The sequence below is a fragment of the Haemaphysalis longicornis genome, unplaced genomic scaffold (genome assembly GCF_048455015.1).
Source record: "Haemaphysalis longicornis isolate Haplotype H1 unplaced genomic scaffold, Haemaphysalis longicornis Haplotype H1 scaffold_8, whole genome shotgun sequence".
NCBI lineage: Eukaryota > Metazoa > Arthropoda > Arachnida > Ixodida > Ixodidae > Haemaphysalis > Haemaphysalis longicornis.
The window spans coordinates 8,568,854-8,587,038 of NW_027526445.1; the positions used below are offsets into that span (position 1 = coordinate 8,568,854).

General features: G+C 47.6%; 1 protein-coding gene across 1 annotated transcript; it reads left to right on the forward strand.

Annotated features, from left to right (window-relative positions):
• The first annotated feature begins 46 nt into the window (after positions 1-46).
• On the forward strand, positions 47-16,237 carry LOC144150200 (actin maturation protease-like). The gene is made up of 5 exons (XM_077682049.1): positions 47-362; positions 3,913-4,040; positions 6,224-6,344; positions 9,558-9,628; positions 14,848-16,237. Exons 1-5 carry the CDS (start codon positions 139-141, stop codon positions 15,198-15,200), a joined length of 897 nt encoding a protein of 298 aa, XP_077538175.1. The 5' UTR covers positions 47-138; the 3' UTR covers positions 15,201-16,237.
• Positions 16,238-18,185: the final 1,948 nt, after the last annotated feature.

Sequence of the window (18,185 nt, forward strand, 5' to 3'; positions counted from 1 at the left end):
ATCGCCAGAAACATCATCATAGACAGCGAAAAGAAAAACAAAACAAACACGTGAACAGCAAGCAAGCGCGCTACTCTTGTGCTGTAGAAATTGTTCGTTCGAGGAGTGTTTTTCATTTGGCTGGTGCCGCTTTAGCCCATGGAAACACCTGTGCTCATTCCTCCGCCACCACCTCCTCCACCCTTGCAACCAGCTCGCAAACAAACCAACGAGCGCCCAAGCGGGAACAGCTTGGACAACGCCGAGACATCGGTTCGCAACGTGCTCCAACGTCGATTCCATTGGATGACAGCGGGCCGTCTCGATGCTATCGTGGTGTCGAAAGTGTTGTCATTAAAGCCAGTGCTCCAAAGCGGGCCACAGTAAGTCTGCGCACGTGTTTACGCTGTGGCTAGCCTTACGCCCGAACATAAGAGTAGCTATCGGGTGCAGCGAAGTTATTCTCAAGCGATCGGTGTAGGCCGGATTATGACAGCCACAGAACGTCCGTCTAAAGCGCTGTTGCACATAGCTGAAGTTACGCTGCAGTAACGGAACCCAACATGAGTATATTGTTGAATGTTACCGACGTACCCAAATGAACGCAAGACTAGTAGGATCCCGTTATGGGATGCTATCGAAAATCAAAGAATAAGAGCTATGCTTGCAAATTACTTAACATAACCTCACAACCATTCGAACCAATTACAAGGGTAATCGAAACCCTGCTGTCATGCCGCTATGTAGTGCTACCAATGAATTTGGGAGAATACAGTGTTCAAAGAATACAGTGTCGTCGAGCATTTGTAGTGACGAAAAACGTGGAATGAAGCCAGGGTTTGTGACCGCGTGATGTAATTGTGAAGCCTAACTTTGTGCAGTTGGCCAATTATTGAATGCTACCCCGAAAACCAGAGCAACCAAGAAGCACAAATGAAAGCGATCATAAAATTTCTCAAAATAAAAAAAAGAAAGGCTGATACAGCGTGATGTTGAACTTGCAGCTGCCGCCCACTAGTCTAGACCATTACAGGTGGCATAGCCCCCCTCGAATTACTGTCATTGTGGGCTGCGACCTGTAGAATGAGCCTGTCAACTGTAAGGGCCTGAGGCTCCCAAGATTTGGTTACATTGTTTTGGAAAGATGGCGAGTCGGGCTAGCTGGTTTAAGTACAGAAGTCAAAGCAGTTATCAACAACGCACAAATGTGTGGCCTTTGATGTGTGCAGCATGACCAGCAAGATTAGTGGATGTCATTGTGGCAGCTAAGGCATGTGAAAGATATTGTGGATGCTTGTTTGTTTCGGGGAGACAAAGTTTGGCATTAGCAGTCCCTCCCCACGATAGCGGCAAATGCCTGTTTTTGGAATTCTCTTGGGCCGATAGTCAGTGCAGCCTTGATCTCGAGTTAGGCACGGTTCTTTGACACAGACGATCATAATCAGTGCCATGAAGTTTTAGCACGCATGCGCAAACATGCGACGCTTTGTGCATCATTTTTGAGAGAGTAATTACCCGCAGTGGTATTCATGAGTTGGCTTCTTTTACTTCGATTCCCCCAAACGTGGCCAAGATGCCCGCTGCCTGCCAAGAAAACTAGAAGAAACAATGACTTGCACATGCCTGGGTGCCGCAGCGTCGTTTCATAATCTCGCTCGTAATGCTGGTGGCTATCAGCAGGTTGTGCTGGATGCATTGATGGCATGGCCGCGTGTTCGTGCACTGTTGTTAACAGTTTTGGCCTGTGTTCGAGATGTTCAGAACAGCGTGAGGTATACAAGGACTGCAGGCAGAAGGAGGAAGGGCAGCTGAAGTCGTTACTGAAAGTTCATTGGGGAGTAGTAACACGCATTTATACCAAAACCTGAACAGTGGTGTGATCACACGTTGTGACGAAAGGAGGCAGTTGCGTTTTAAAACCCTGCTCTCGATTCCAGAGCAGTGCACTACACACGACAACTAGTTACGTTCCGCCACCAGATGAGAAATCGGATTCCCTGTTTAGTAATACCGTGGACAGAGCGCTCACTCACTTGTCCTCACTCGTTCTAATATGGAACGATTCAGTTATGTCCCAGACATGCTGATCCTTTTGTTTTGGGATTACAACAGTGTCTGTAAGGGGGCTCTCCTGTTAACGTTCTTATGGGACTTGCTACTTCACGATCCACGTGCTTAAAAACCATCGTGCACAATAGGAAATCCTTTACAAATACATACAAGTGTTCACAACGGCTTAGTTTTCTTATTTAAGAGATGTCTCTCTGGCCCTGAAATCAAAAATGAAAGTCTTGCTTGCTAGACAGCTAGCACCATCTAGTGAAGACTGCACCAACCAAAATGCACCTCTTGATTATATATATCCTCAGCATTGGCCAGGATTAGAACCGGATCGGCAAGAACACCGCGCTTTCGCGCTACAATATACGGCAGTCTAGATGATCCCGAGTGCTTACGGTGCTCAGCCAATAACGACATTGCACACATCCTGTGGGACTGGCCTCCCTTTGCCGACTGTCGACAACAAGCCTTCAAAAACGTAGGATTGACAAGCCCACCCAGCCTTAAAGGGACCCTGCAGCACTTAACATGGACTACTCGGATGTATTTTGGGGTTAAGTCTATTATCCCAGCAATCTGCTCCCTCAAGAATTATAAATATCCGTTCACTATCACTGAAACTACGCCCGATGAGAAATCGCACATAATTGTTCCCTCTCAACTCGGCCATGGACAACGCGACGAAAGCTGCATGCTCTCTCCCGGAGAGGGGGGCCGCTCGCGGTGTTCTCTTCGGTGGCCTTTGATATGTCACAGGCTGGGGAGTTTTCTCCACAACGTGCAGGGGTCTCTTTCCGGTCCGGTGCCGCAAAAAAGCAGGCATGGCTGCCTGCGCGCAAGCACACACTCAGGCTGGAGACGTTTGCTGTCGAGTGGTCTTGTTGAAAAAGGAGTATTGAGTCCGTCACTCAAACTCTGCGTCCACTCAAAACACAAAAGAAATGCGAGAACTGTATGTACAGGTTCAGACATAGTAGAGGTTGGTATACAGCGCCAACGACAGCGGATCATCACAGGAAATGTGAGAAATAAGCCGCGAAGTTGACCAGTGACAGCCAATAGGAGAGCCATGGCCCAAATGACGTAGTTCAGGCCATGCCAAGGGTGCATAATGAGGAGAATTGAAGAGAGCGCGGTAGGTTTTTCAGCGTCTTTCACATTGATTTGCGCGCTTACCGCTTCACGTGCACGTGTGATATTTGGCTCAGGTATTCCTGGCAGTGTAATCTAAATGCCGCGCATGTTTACTTGCACTGCACAAAGAGTGTTGCAGGGTCCTTTTAATGATTGGCCTTATCCAAGTTGTTCCAATCAGAGCGAAGAACAGCACCTGCGCGCCACGCTACGAAACTTCGTCGAGAACTCTGGCCTTCACCATTTCCGTTAAGTTCATACCCCATTGGATGTATCATACTTTTTCCCCAACTCCCTTTACCTGATCCCTCTCCCCCTAGACACCAAAATTCGCTAAAGTGTAACATGGTGTCTTTGTATCCCTTGTGTATAAAATAAATGCGTGTTATTACCTTGTATTTCAGAAAAGAGGTGTTTTGTCTGGATGTAACTCTAGCGTTGGTTGCAGCTTTGTCTCTGTGTAATTTTAACGCAGTTTTAACATCTGGACGTGACACTAGACAGTGGGGCGTGTTGATAACTGATAGCACACATTTTGATCAGTAAACGTTGTCACTGAGGGATTGGCTAACCTTTTGCATTCATTCAGAAGGTCAGGAGTTCAGTTTGCACTCACCCTCCATGCACCCTAACCACGGCCAGAAGAGCATCCTGGTAGTAGTTTGTAACTTTCTTATTGGTCCACCTGTTATTTTGTCGGGTGGAAAACACTGACCCCCTCTGCCCTATCTGTTTCAGATGCGGGCTGGTCGCTCTCAGCATGGCATCTCAACTGCTCCCCTGGGACGGCCACCCAGTGAGTGTCGAGGCACTTTTCGAAACAGCCAAGTCACTTCGGTTCACCAGGAAAGGGGAGATGTTCTCAGGTTGGGAGAGTTCTTACTTCGCTCAGCGAAGGTGCAGGCCTTTTTGCAAACCCACATAGGAAACCCCAGTTACAGTGCCCTCCGCTAACACGGTGGCTAACACGTTCCCAAACTCTTATGTGTGTGCTTTGAACGCTTGTATACGTTGCGTGCATCCACAGTTTGCCTAAAACCTAAAATTCATGCTAACACAAGTCTAGCAAAGCTTTGAATGTTTCAAAAAAGCATCTTATCTAGCTCCCTGCTTGTTGTGCTGGGGCAGCAGTGTGTCTTCTGAAGTAAGAGTGCAATCCTTCCTGCAAGTACAACTAGGTTTTTCCAAGAGCGACTTTGATCACGCAGTGCGTATGAAAAGTGGTGCGTGTGTTGAGCAGTTTGGTGGAATTTTGTGAGGGTGTATGCCAAGCAGGAGCATACTAATACTGTTCAACCTGGTTGAAGAAAACGCTTGCACAAGAGAGACACAAAACGCTCTGCTTGGCTGTCCTCTGGCACAAATTCCTTTCAGTTGGCCTAAAATAACACTCGACTGTTGAAGCATATTGGGCTCTGTTATTGCATTGCAGTTCCTTGAAAAGAAGCATACTACCAGTTGCAGTGGCAGTGGTTGCCGGTGAAAGGTCAGAATGCCCAAAGCTGGAAAACCATTTGTGATGTCAGCAATCGTGAATAAGGAAACGTCACTGGTGGGGCTCTGACGTCCAAGTGTTTTCCTGGGACAAACAGTGAGGCAGGCATGCACAGGTGTAAAAGAAGTGTATGGGAGGAGGCCCCTGGTGAGCACATGTTTTAGAGGCACTTGCACACAATCTTGTGCGCATTCTCTCAGCAGAGCTTTTGTTAAGTTTTGTTTCAATTTCGATTGCACTCTAATGTTTTGTCTTCACATGTGTAAGTTTACAAAAATTAATGCAAGTGCCACTACAGCTTTTATCGGCCATTGCCTTCTATACAGGGTGTTACATGGGTAAATGAGCTTCTTCAAAAATATTTCCCGAGCAAACTGCTCCTCTGTTTGCGCTCCAACTTGACACAAGGGTCACATTTTGGGGTCTGTTTAACACCAAGATCAAGGATGGCACATGCCCGCCTTTGTAGAAAAGAAACAAAACATCAGTGCCTTTCCATTCTGGGAAGATAGGTAAGCTTGCGAAGCTGGACGCAGTCGACGGAATGCGTGATACAAAGCATGTTTGTTGGTTGGTAATTTTCGATTGAGCATGCCTCGTAAAACAATTCAGCTGATTGGAACTTGGAAGGACTCGAGCTCTATTCCAGGGAACGAACAGGGCGCTGTGTCTCTCCCTGCCATGTCGTAAGCATCGTACTCTCTGTGTAACACACCACCCAATCCACTCGACCAGCAAAGACACCAGACAGGCCGCATTTGGCTGTTTGACGTCCACGTGCGAGTCTCCTGGCAGCAGAGCGTACATGTCATCAGTGAGGGCGTGAAACATATAGCCTCGCGTGCACTTCCCTCGTTCCTCCCTCCACTCCCTGGACGCGCACATATAACCTGGCAACCGCTTTTGTGTGCGTGCTTAAACGTGAAAGACAGCTGCAAAAACAGTTGTGAAAGAGCGGTCAGCGGTGTTCTGCAGTAAAGCGATTCGCACCTCCGGGAAACCTGTGCCCATCTTGGTGATCTTGATTGCTGTTGCAGCACGGCACCACCTCGACTGTCCACAACAGAAATTCTCCAGAAATTTAGAGAATCGTCTGCTAATGCGTACTATTCTTATGCAGCCTGTTTTGAGTGTGACTTCTGTATAGCCAAATTTTTCGGTTTTGCTGAAGCCAGTCTGACCAATTATGTCCATTTACACTATTATAACGATTACAGGTGGAACTTTCACGAAACCTGCATTATTGGGGTAATGCAGGGCATTACACGTTTTGCCCTTTTGTATAATTTTTTTTATATTTTTGGTATTTTTTAGTGTTTCAAAATTTCGAGCGAGCAGTTATCTCAATTTACACTATTATATTGGTTGCAGGTGGAACTTCCACGATATTGGCATTTTTGTGGAAATGCAGGGTGTTACACGGTCCCGGCTATGCGGGTGCTTGGCAGAGAATGCTACGCATTAGAACACGCGATGCCAGCTTGCGGCTGGGTCAGTTAAATGCAAAGGCCCACTCGGAGGCTTCACAGCTATGCCCTGCATTCCCTCTTTCAGCTGGTCACATGAAGACCTTGGCCGAGACCTGCCTGGGAGGCTGCCAAGCCAGCCTCGTTCGCGATGACCACAGAGCAGAGGTCGTCCGCCACTTGATCCGTGGGAAGCCTGTGCTCGTACCGTATCCTTTCAGCCGTGAATTCCGCTGCACTCGGCCCATCAACTTCTGGTGCTGTGACGTTTGTGCTTGGCAGACTTGCTTTGAATGGTTTAGCTGAGAACGCCACCTTTTTGCCAACTGCCGTCGGGCATGAAGGTGGAATTTTCTCACCTAACTCACACTTTATTTATGTTATCTTTCTCGAAAGGGGGAGGAGACTGAAATTAGTGTCCACTCATCTCCTGTGCCGGTTGGCGCAAATGGCCAGATGCAAAACGAATCATCCCCAGCATGGGTGGTGGCAGCTCATAGTGCTTTGTCAGGTTGTTCGCGCTTGTTCAGCGCTAGCTTACGCACTTGAAGATGCGTTTTTTTTTTTTTGTTGTGGTTGTTGTTGGAATAGAGGGAAATGCAGAGGAAAATGCCAACTGTGCTTTGTTATTTCTAAACAAACAGAGCATCGTTTGCAGTGTAGAAAAGCTGAAAGTGGTGTGAAAGCCGTGATTTTCCTAGCTACAACTAGAAGTTGTGCACATTTAGCCTTTGATGTCCCAAAAATTGACCTTCAGGTGAAACTCAAATTTCACCGCGAGGTTACACCTTCACTGGACCTGTACTTTACTGGTGTATTTTGAGGAGGAGAAAGACATTGGAGATTTTCTCTGTTCTGGAGAGGCAATTTTCCTACCTCTACCTACATCAAAAGTGCTGTTGACTTTCGAAGGTTGGGGAGAAAGAGAGATAGAGAGAAAACAAACGTGTTTATGCCACTAAGCAGAAGTGAGAGTGTTGGTGGTGGTCAAAGGGGGCATTTTGTACCCAGCACAAGCAAAGAGGAAGTTTTTCATGCATGGTGGCTGTCTCCAAGGAATCAGCTCTGCAGAATGGCATGCTTGCTTTTGACTCAATAAGGGGGGGGGGGTAACAATAATCATCATCATCATCAACAGTCTACTCAGGCCCATTGTCATGTGAAGGCCTCTCTCCCACTGACCTCCAACCGCTCCGGTCCTGCGCTGTTCGAATTCAGTGTTGGCTGCCAAAATTCCTTATTTCATCTCCCCATCGTCTCATTGGCCTTGCAGTTCTCCTAAAGCCATCTGTTGGTAGCCAGTCTGTTACCCTGATTGTCCACTGGTTGTCGGTCCGTCTCACTACACGGCCAGCCAAAGTCCATTTCTTTCTCTTTATTTAAACTATGACATCTCCTACTCTAGCTTGTTCCCTCATGCAGGTCACTCATTTCTTGGCCCTGAGTGTTACTCCTAGCATTATTTATTCCATCGCCTCCTGTCGAGTCAACCTCACTTTTCTCCCCAGTTGTTTAGTGAGGCATCACCAGCAATATGCACTGGTTGTATAGTTTTTTTGTGAGTGCCTGAGGTAGCTCACTCTTCATTATTTGGGAAGTTTTGCTGACCGCTCCCCAACCCGTACCTACTCTGTGTCGGATCTCTCTCCCGTGGTTGGGGTCGGCACTAAGCATCTGCCCGAGGTAGTCGTATTATTCTTTTGTTCCCTGGAATTTCTTTTTTACCAGCAATTCCAGGTTTTATTTGCGGGTGCTGTGCTCCACATGTGAATCAGTGTAACGTAATTGTGGGGTTTCGGATGCGGGTAAGCGATGCCTTGCACGGCCAATCAGGGTGGGGGAATGTGCACTTTCTTGTTCACTCTTTGGTCATAACATCGGGGACGTGGGTGGGATGGGGCGGAATGGGCAGGTCTGTTTGTTTTGGTGGAAGAACCACCGCAGCCTTGCACGGGTGCATTGAAAGTAGGCAAACGGAGCCAAGCTGAACGTGTCAAGACCGTGGGAATCGTTTTGAGGTAGAGTTGGCAGCTAGCTAGGGCTCACAAGTGCTGAAGCAGGGTGCCTTTGAAGCCCACTGATTCGTTGTCCCGCTGCACTGTACTAAAAGGTGACAACGTGGTACTCAGTGATAACTTGGTGAGGCAAGCGGTCTTGCCAGTCTCCCAGTCCACAATAGTTCTGAGCAGTGTGGTGTGGACAGCGCAGGAGGGCTTTCTCAATAGTACATCTTTGGAGAAAATCGAAAATAAGACCACGGCTGTCTCAAATTACAAGTCACAGAGATTTAAAGCCTTCCTGCCCCGTGGCAAAGCAACTTGATTAGCCACTTGATGAGCGTGATTATTAACGAGAGTGCACTAGTAGTAGCACCTTTGGCGGTGGATCATAGATCGTTCTCGGAAGAGGACAGGCCATCTTCTGCGCAGAACCAATTGCAGATGCTGTGTTGTGACAAGTTGCTGTTGATAGAACTGTCAAGAAACTTTGTGTGACGGGAGTAATGCACTTTAATTCCTTAATTCTGCCTCCGTGCTAGATTTTTGAAAAGCCCGTAGTCAGGGCACCCCGCCAAAAACAAACCCTGGCCCCATCCCTCCACCCTCGCTACAAACCCCTGCTGCAGCTACCCGAAATATGGCCTGCTCGGGTAAAGCGGATCGAGGTTTTTGCAGGAATCGAGTTCCCTTAGGTGGTGTTGCAGAGGTCACAAAGTGGCCTGGTGCTGACTGTGTTTGACTATTGCCCAGCTCTCAGAACAGGGAAAGCGTGCCAAAGAACTTAACATTTGCCCTCTGCCACATTTGAATGAAGTGTTGTTCAAATTTGGGAAGAAAGAAACCCACCCCTCCCCTACTGAGATCGTTACGAAGGTGCTTGCAAAGCTTGTCTGACCCTGTGAAACCATGAACCGATCCCTCGTGACATCCCTTGTGAAGGGGGGTTTTTTTTGCGCACGACGCCAGCAGCAACACCGACTGGTCAGCCAGTACCGCAAGCTTTGCTTGAAAACTGAAGAGAGCATGGGAGCGTGAATGCACCACCACCCGGAAACCAAAGCTCATTCTGTAGCGTGTAAACGAGGAATGTTTTGCAGCTGGGCTTTATTTAAAGCTCTTGCCATGGCATAGCCTTTGAAGCCGCAATGGGGTGATTTTTAAATCGTGCACACGACCTCATCCACCTCGAGGAGACTGATTAAATTAAATGAGTGGGCCCATTCTTGGCTTCGCTTTCTTGGTGCTTGCTGTGTGGGCATTTCGACGACTCTGCTCTCTGGTACACTCTGGTCTGTACGAAACGAAACGGCGTTCTTGCATAGGTAGACGACTGCACCATGTTTTCGGTCGCACTGCTTCCTTCGACCATACAGGCAATCGCGGTGTCAAATTCTGCTTGTTTTCCTGACCATGCCCCCCCAGCTATGACTCGGACGGGAACTTTGAACCATGCCTCAAGTCCGGGCACACAGCGCACTGGGCCGTCCTCCATGGTAGGGGATACTTCGCTACTTCTTTACGAATTTCCCCCAAATTGTCTGAAACGTGGAATTTCATCCTGTTCCTGTCCATGTAGAGCTGTAGCTACTAAAATATGAGCAGAAATGTCTGGTGAGGAGCACCTCAGCAGTCATTAGGGCGAAAAAGGCATTTGTTACGCAAGTGTGATGAAATTGCTGCCTCTGTGTTGCCTATCCTTGGTTTTCACTAGTTTGTAAAAAGTAAGAGTTAAGGAGCTGTGTGAGCAATTTTTGGAAAAGAACAAATTGCAAGCATCACTCTTTATTTGCTTCTTAACAACCAAATAAAGAAGTTACACTTCAAGAATATGTGCCACGAAACCCACTTCCTTTTGTTTTGTCCCTGTGCTTTATGGGGAGAGATTGGTTTCCAAAGAGGCAAGCCAGTTGATCTCACTGCAAAAGCTCTCCGAAAGCCAGAGTTGTGTTGAATGTGGTTCTTCCTGTATATTTATAGCAATCGCAATTACCCTCTCGGCTTCAGTTGCAAACAGTTGTTTGTGGAATGAACTTGTTAACTTCCAATCAGCAAAAGGTTGTACGTATCTTTTTAACATTATTTTTTTTTGCTTTAGCCCAGAATAAGATCACAGCGTTCCGGTGTAAGTTGGGTTAGTCTAGCCTGGTATGATGAAACTGCAGGGATTTTCCGTGTGCGGAGTTGCATACCTGCACTCATCGCCCGTGCCACATGATGCTGGACCTTTCAGTGGTCAAGCGTTAGCACATTGAAGTCATCAATGTGGAAAGCAATTAGTAGGTAAAAGCATCCATTGCTGCTTCAAGTGAAGTGGTGCAATATTTTTTACAAGATAGCAGGTGTTTGCAGGCTAGGGGCATGTTAGGAATGCTGCATTTTTTCAACAGAAATTGGGTGTGCATTTACTGTTAAACCAGAAAACGCCGTGCTTGGATGTAATAAACATCTTTGTACAGTGACAAGATCCACATAGCTCCATGCCCATTGAACCCTATCTATTAGGGGTGTGTAAATATTCATAACTTTTTAAATGTAGAAGCAAACGCAATGATATTTGATTCGGCCACGAGTTGAATATGCGCTATCTGAAAACTTTGAACAGGTATTAAAGACAATAGTCTTTCGTGGGCAAGTTAAACCCAGAAACTTTGGTCTGTCTGTATGTCCGTCTGTCTGTCTGTAACTTGAGTCAGCCACCCGGCCAAAGTAAAATGTACAGTGTGCAATAGTCTTATATACTCACAGCCAAATGTGGGCGTTTAACTCTTTCGCTACCGCCAGAAAATTGACTAATTTTAGGGGTCCAAGAAAACATTTTTTTTTCCTGCTAAAAAATGGGTTAGGCACTAATTGCAGGAGCACAAAATGCAGATTATTTAACAACATTTCCAATAATGCCAGTTTTTTAAAGGTTGTTATATATCATAGTTGTAAAAAAAAAAATATCAAAACCAAAATTTTTGTCAAGTTCTCGAAAATAATGATAAAAAAGGAGTTGTGTATATCAAACCACCGGTGGTAGAAAAAAAATTAGAATATACATTTTGTAGGAAAACATTTCAAAAACACGCCCTAGAAAAAATGTCAACTTGCACGGAACAGTTTGTCAGACATCAAAAAAAAATGTTAGGATGCAAGGTGCTCGTGTCATGCGGTGAAGCCCAACCTCCAATTCAAAATGTGCAATTTCGGGTGGTTTCCTAGAATAAATCTGGCGGTTTGTCATTATCAGAGGCACTAATTTGCTCCCACATAATGTAAAAACATCTTGTCAATGGCTGACTTTGCATTTACAGCGAGCACAATATTTGGGACAAGCACGCGATGCGGAAAAAAACATGCATGAAGTTGAAAACAGTACGCCGTGGCTGACACTTGTTGTCATTCACGGTCAGTTATCTCTCAAAACATAAAGCTGAGCTTTATTATCATCTTCTTACTCGCAATTGTAGCCTTGCTCGCCAAAATGAGGTACGATGAGCTGGAATCGTGCCCTGCGATCTTTGGCCGAGTAACAGTTGCGCGCTGAAAAAGATCAGCACAACGAGCCTCCTCTATTGCAGCACCACCTAGCATTTTTCAAATGAAACAGTACAAAAACTTATCAGAGACTCCGTCCGAATAAACAGTTCAACTAAGCAGCAAAGCAACATTAGACCACCGGATATACCCTCGCATGAAAACGAAACTGGAAGGCGAACAGCTGGCAGTGTAAGGCCGGTTTGAAGTGCTGCCCTCGGCGGAACAGATATCTGGCGACTGGGTGTGACCTTTTGACTTGCATCTGAAGTTCTTATCGCAGAAATTGGGTTAGGGGGGGGGGGAATCAGGAGCGCCGTGCTTTGTTCGAGGATCAGTCGGGGACGCTCAGGCACCATGGCAGGTAGCCTTGAAGTTGGGTAACTGCGTAGTAGCGCTAAATATGAATTTCGCGATGCAGAAACGAAACCGAAACTGTTGTAAACTGTTTCCGAATGGTCCTGGGGTAAGTAGAACTACCACAGTACTTAGAACAACGTGCGCAAAGGCAATAAAACTGCCTAAAATCATAAAGTAACTTTGCAACCAGGCACTGCTTGACATTTTCAGCCGATTTCTGGGATTATTACTGTCAGAGCGCGAACTTGACGATTGAAAATCGTTTGCTAGTGCCCCATTCACGCTCTGATAGCAAAAAACAAGCGCTGGTGCAAAGTAATTACGAGTTGCACGCATTCTTCGTTGGTAGCCATGACGCGCGATGACCACGCCCCTTTTCCACACCCAGGTGATTCGAAAGCGTGTCAAAAATCACGTTTCTGTTGCAAAAACGAAAACAAAACTGATTTGGAAAGGCCATTTTCTGATCTAACTCCGAACAGCTTTACTTGTTCGAGAAGCGCCTGGAACGCTATGAAAAGGTGCTCCCAAAAGTATCGATCAAATTGATCGATTTTGATAGGCGCGATAGCGAAAGAGTTGAGCCCGGTTTATGTGTTCATACTTGTCAACTTTGTTCAAAATGAACACGACGTTACGCAAGCATAAGACTGAAAATTCATGCAGAAGGGATATTTACAGTGTTCCTTTATTTAAAAAATTCATGGATGCTTGGTTTTTCGATAGCAAATGATATTGTACATCTACGGCAGAAAACCAACCGCCGCCTGCTGTTGCCCACGCCACCTACAGGCGGCATGTGAAAAATCACGCGGCAACAGCAACGAAAGCTTCCACTAGGTAGGTTCCACGTTCTGCTTGGAACGCACGTGAAGCACGGACACGCGGTTCTTTAAACCTTCAAGTCGGCCGCCCCGATTCATGCGCGTCTCCGCCGTACTGCAGTGCCTGTATCAAGGAACCCGGCCTGTAGCATTGGAATGCGGTAAATTCAAATCACCATGATCAAACCATTAGTGTGTTTACCTTGGGATGAGCGCGACGGTACAGGAACAGCATGAGAGGTGAGCGGGAAAGCAAAGGGTGGCATCTCCTTGGCAAATGTCTACAAAGACAAAGTCTTTTGTCGACATTTGCAACGGAAGGAGTAGATACGCAGCCAATTTTTTTGGAAGGGTTTCAAAGGAGGGAAACCGTAAATGAAGCATTGTCTTGGTGAACTGAGGTGCATGAAATTAGGTAAGCCTTGTTCAAAATGAAGAATTGCCCCCAAACATAGAAGTGAAATATATCCTTCGGAATGAGTTAAAACTAGTGGGGCAGCGGATGTGTTGCACTTTGAGTGCATACGAGCAACCACTGCAAACACGCACTGGCTTCATCCTGTAAGAACAGCAGGCTTTCCCGCAATGCACCGGTGACATGCGGCTAAGCAGCAAGTGCAAAATGTTTTTGGGCAGGTCCTCCTATCTCCTTGGCATAGGGACAGCTACGCCCTCTGCCTCCCTTTTTGCAGCCTGATAATCGCTTCAGACTGCCCTGGTCAACACTGTATAGATATGAAAGCCCAGCTACATACTCACACACCCTATTATTTAACCAAATGATGCGCACAGTCTGCCTTTCTGTTTTCTACCTGTAATGTTTCAGTTCTTCCTGTATAGGACACCAGGGAAACAGTAATTGTGTCGACCTTTGCACTCGTTGTGACCACAATAAGGCTTTCTTAATGAGAAGGCATTGACGCCGCGCACTGGCGAGGCAAGTTGGCCAAGCAGGCAGGTTTATCACCACTGATATGTCTCAATTTTAGTCCCGAGTCTTTTTATATGTTATATCGGGCATAACGTGCTCTTCTGGAAATCTTGTGGGGCGGGTGTGTTTGCAAGTAAGAGAGAGAAAGAGAATAACTTCTTTATTTGTCGAGCAGAGGCGTATGTATGGGCCTCGCCACGTGAAAGGCATACCTAGTCTGTGATTCCTTGACTTCCACTGGCTGTCTTTGCTCAGGTCACGAGGTTGAGCTGCGTGTCCAGGCCTGGGCTGGCCAGGGAAAGATTGCACTGTAGGAGAGGGGGTTGCGAATTGATGGCAAAATTCCTGTGTTTCGAGTATGCGAAGGGGCCTGCAAGCAAAGAGTTGGCAGGCAGGGATGACGCCACCACACCATGAGGGCATGTTTTTCTTTAAAAAGGGGGGGGGGGGGGGGAATCTTTTCGGCGCACTTTCTCGGTTTTGTTATGAGTAGTGTTGTTGAGAGTGAACAGAAAGTAGAGACTAATTTCCTGTCTTCTCTCTTTACGAGTATTACGGATCTTGAAATAATTGGTGGGCGGCCTAATGTAACCTGTAACCTGGCCACCACAGCTTGCCTCGTGGCGAAATTGCTACCGCTGCAACATTCTCGACTCTCAACTCCCAATTCTTTGAAGACCATGTGCACGTGCATGGTGCAGTAACGACTGCATAGTGTGCTCTGTTCCTGTCTTGTCTCTCGCCTCACATTCCAGACTTTTCCAAGGCAACAGGATCGTGGCCAGCCAGCAAGGCCAACAACAGCGCTCACTGACTGCGCTGTATTTTGCCACTACAATTTACTTTTTCGCAGTGACCCAGTGTGCTTAGGGTTTCGTAAACCCAAGTCCAAAGTGATATCATCACAGAGTGCTTAAAAAGCATGTGTGAGAGGGGAAGAAGGAGATGCATGGAAAGGGATGAAGTCGTCATCATATGCTGCGTTTATACCAATTCTGTTGAAATGGGAAGGAATTCGTTGCGACTCCTTTGAGCCGGTCCTCTGGCATTCAGAGTGCCTGGCCTTCTTCCCTCCCAGGGATCTGCCTGGTGGTGGAGTCGTCCTGCCTGCTGGAGCCCCCCTTGGAGTCCCTGCTGGAGCAGGACTCGGAGTGCGAGCGACTGTACCACGTCAAGGACGGCCTCCCCGCATCAGGCAGCCCGAGGGAGCTCCTCCTCCCCCTGGCCCTACTGGGTGGTGCGGACGCGGCGGTGTTTGTCTGTGCCAGCCAGGGGAAGAGCAGGCACGTGGGCCTGTGGCCCCTGGAGCGGCTCCTGGACAGCAACCGGAACCTGGCCCACCTGGGGCCGCGGCACGAGGCGGCCGAGTTCGTGGTGCCGGCCGGCGGAGTGGCCGAAGGACTGGCCGGTCAGGTGCTGCTGCTGGCGTAGGGGGGGCTGTGCTGCACCGGGTCCATTGGACTGTGGTGGTAGAGAACCTTGTTTAGCAGAGAAATGGGCAGGTTTCGTCAGTTTGGGGGCTCAAGTGACGATCTGGCGACCAGTAGTTGCTGGGTGTCCACGTCTGTGCCAGTCGCCAGGTTCACCCAAAGGAAAGAGGTGGGAGGGCTGGGATGTGCGAGTACAGCCCATGATGATGTGGGTTAGGGTTGCCTGGTTGAAAGCAAAAGTTACGTCCTGCAGGGCGGTCAGATGGGTTGGGGCGGTGTAGCCATGTAGGCTGAGAGAAAGTGCTCGTGCGAGTTCAACGGAGGGCTAGCTTCTTTGTGTTTGAGTAGATTAGAGGGTCAGGTGAACCGACTGTGATGCAACACCTGAGATGGCCGGTGGGTTTGTGTTTTGATGCTCGCTTTGTTGCTTGTGTGATTTGCAGAGGTTTCGGAATGTGCATCTCCACCTGATATAAGGATTCGGATTACCTAGTGCTTTCTCCACTGGGCCCATGGAGCGTTCTTACCCAATAACAATGGATTGAAAGGTTGATTCCAAAACATCTTACGGTGCTTTCAAGCAGTTCGTGACATTCAGTTTAGTTTAGAGGCTGCAGTTCCTTTTTTCGTGTGTACCGCATAGTACCTTTTTCTTCCTTGTAGAGGTGCCGTGTAAACTGCACGTGAAAGAGTGAAAGCTCTGCAGTTGAGGTGGGGGAAAAAGATGCCTGCTTTCACGCACACTCACAAATGCTGCCGAATCTCTAGAATTACCTACTACACCTGCAGTTGATTTCTCTGAAGCCACCAGCCTCACAGACTCTGGATAACACCAGATAGGTGGACTTTAGACAGAACAAGAACATCAATTGCAGCTAATGTTTCAGTTTAGCTGTCATTGTCTGCCACATGACCAGCAGTGTGCCAAGCCTTCGTGCATAAACGATCAGTAGAGGCTCGTGTGCAGGATATTGCAGGGTCATTGATAGCTAGCTGCTGCAGGGTGTGAGCGATGTGGGAACGCTCAGCCCAGGGGAGCCTGCTGACCACATAATGAATGTTAGTATGCGCATTATGTGTTGCGATGTACTTGCGTCATTCGTCAGGTGTCTCCCATTCGTTGCACATCTCACCAAGCAATTCTGCTATGTTCCCGGCACTGTGGCTGGCAGCCATGTGACGAGTGTTGGGCGTGAATCGTTCCGTTTGAAAAGTGGGTGTCACCAAGTGGCCAGTGATGCTCGCATAGCTTTCATTGGTGCGTGATGTCCACATGTGGCTGGCAAAGGCGGCAGCTGTTGTTCCTCCTTTGAAAGCACTGCAAAGTTCAGCCTTCACCTCCTTCGGTGTGTCGTCATACAAGCACAGAATGAGTGCGCATAAAAGTGTAGTGCACGGTGATAGGCAGTAGTTCGGGACAGCCTGTTCTTTGAGGGTCGAATTTCTTTTAAAAAACTTTCCCGGATGGTCAAATTGGTTTATTGCGGATTTGGAATGTACTAAATGTCTTAAGTTTAGAATAAATGGTAAAAAATGATCAGGAACAGTATTTTGGCATCAGCATAACTCAGAATTGAAAACTGTTCAATAGAATTTCAGTGTGGTTTTCCCTGAAACACGGGTCTACGCACAGTGCCTTATCGCAGTCTGCACACATAAAGTGCGTGTCCATTCTCTTTTTGGAGTGACGAGTTGTGTTGGCGCACACGTGACATCTTCTTTGCGTGCGGCTGCCTTGGGAAGAGGTCTGAGGCACCCTCTCGGGGAAGTGGCGCGCTGGCAGTCACAGCGGGTTGTCTGGGGTTCGTCTTCCACGCCTTGGTCGTTGGATCTGGGACTTGTACTGTTCCAATATTTGGGTTGCAACTCTCTTTCTAAACACAGCAAGCTTCACAGGTGTGCCAGTTCTCTCATGCTAGAGAATAAGTGCGTTCAGCGGGGATATGTCGAGCAGGTAAAAAAAGAACTTCTTGTTTCACTTCGGAGTTTTCCTGATGCTTTCACTGAAGCTCGGCTGCATGTCTATTCTGTCAACGAGTCCCATTTTCTTCGTGTATTCAAGCACACATGCGGGCTTTTTTTTTTCTTTGATTACTCTGTCCACTTTATCGGAGTCTTGCATCTTGGTCCATGCATTGATTTTAACATACCGTATTTACTCGCGTAATTTTCGCACTTTTTTTTTTTGCGAATTTAGGGCCTCAAAAACGGGGTGCGCAAAAAAATTACGCGAATATTTTGCGAAAAGTCCAAAATAACGTGTAAACGGTCCTGACGCGGACTATACAAATAAGAGAAAATCGAGTATGATAGCACAAGCGAACGATACTCGTTTATTTAAACGCATACACAGTCAAAAGTACACAGAAAAGTAGTTAAAAGTACACAGTCAAAAGTACCTACATAAATCCAGTCTGGTTAGTGGTATTATACATGGTCTAGTCAGACCATGTCCCACGCTGCCACGATCCACTCGCAGACCGTCTCCAGTGGCGGTCGCTTTATCTTCCCAGTGGGAGTGAGCCCGTGCTCTCCGCTGGCCATCCACTCGACGTACATGTTCTGCATGTAGTCCTTGAAGGGTTTGTTGACCGAAACATCTAAGGGCTGCAGGACAGATGTTAGGCCACCCGGAATAATGGCCAGGTCGGTCCGCATGTCGCACAACTTCTCCTTCACACTCTCCACAAGATGCCCTTTTAAGCTGTCGAGCACCAACAGCGATGGCAGTCGCAGCAAAGCCCCCGGTCTCTTGCCCCAGACAGTGTCGATCCAGTCCTGCATCAGCTCCTCATTCATCCACCCGTTTTCTTGAGCACAGATGTGAATGCGGGCCCCCAGCTTCATTTTGGGCACTGTCTTCCTCTGGAAGATGACGAAGGGCGTGAGTTTACGGCCATCAGCTGTCACGGCAAGCATCACCGTGCAGCGTTGTTTTTCGCAGGCGGTTGTCTTTATGGACACAGACGAGACGCCTTTCTCGCTC

Coding starts and splice junctions, on each gene's coding strand:
- LOC144150200 (XM_077682049.1), top strand. CDS start 139: ATGGAAACACCTGTGCTCATTCCTCCGCCACCACCTCCTCCACCCTTG. Junction 4,041..6,223: donor GAAAGGGGAGATGTTCTCAG/GTTGGGAGAGTT, acceptor TCCCTCTTTCAG/CTGGTCACATGAAGACCTTG. Junction 9,629..14,847: donor GCACTGGGCCGTCCTCCATG/GTAGGGGATACT, acceptor CTTCCCTCCCAG/GGATCTGCCTGGTGGTGGAG.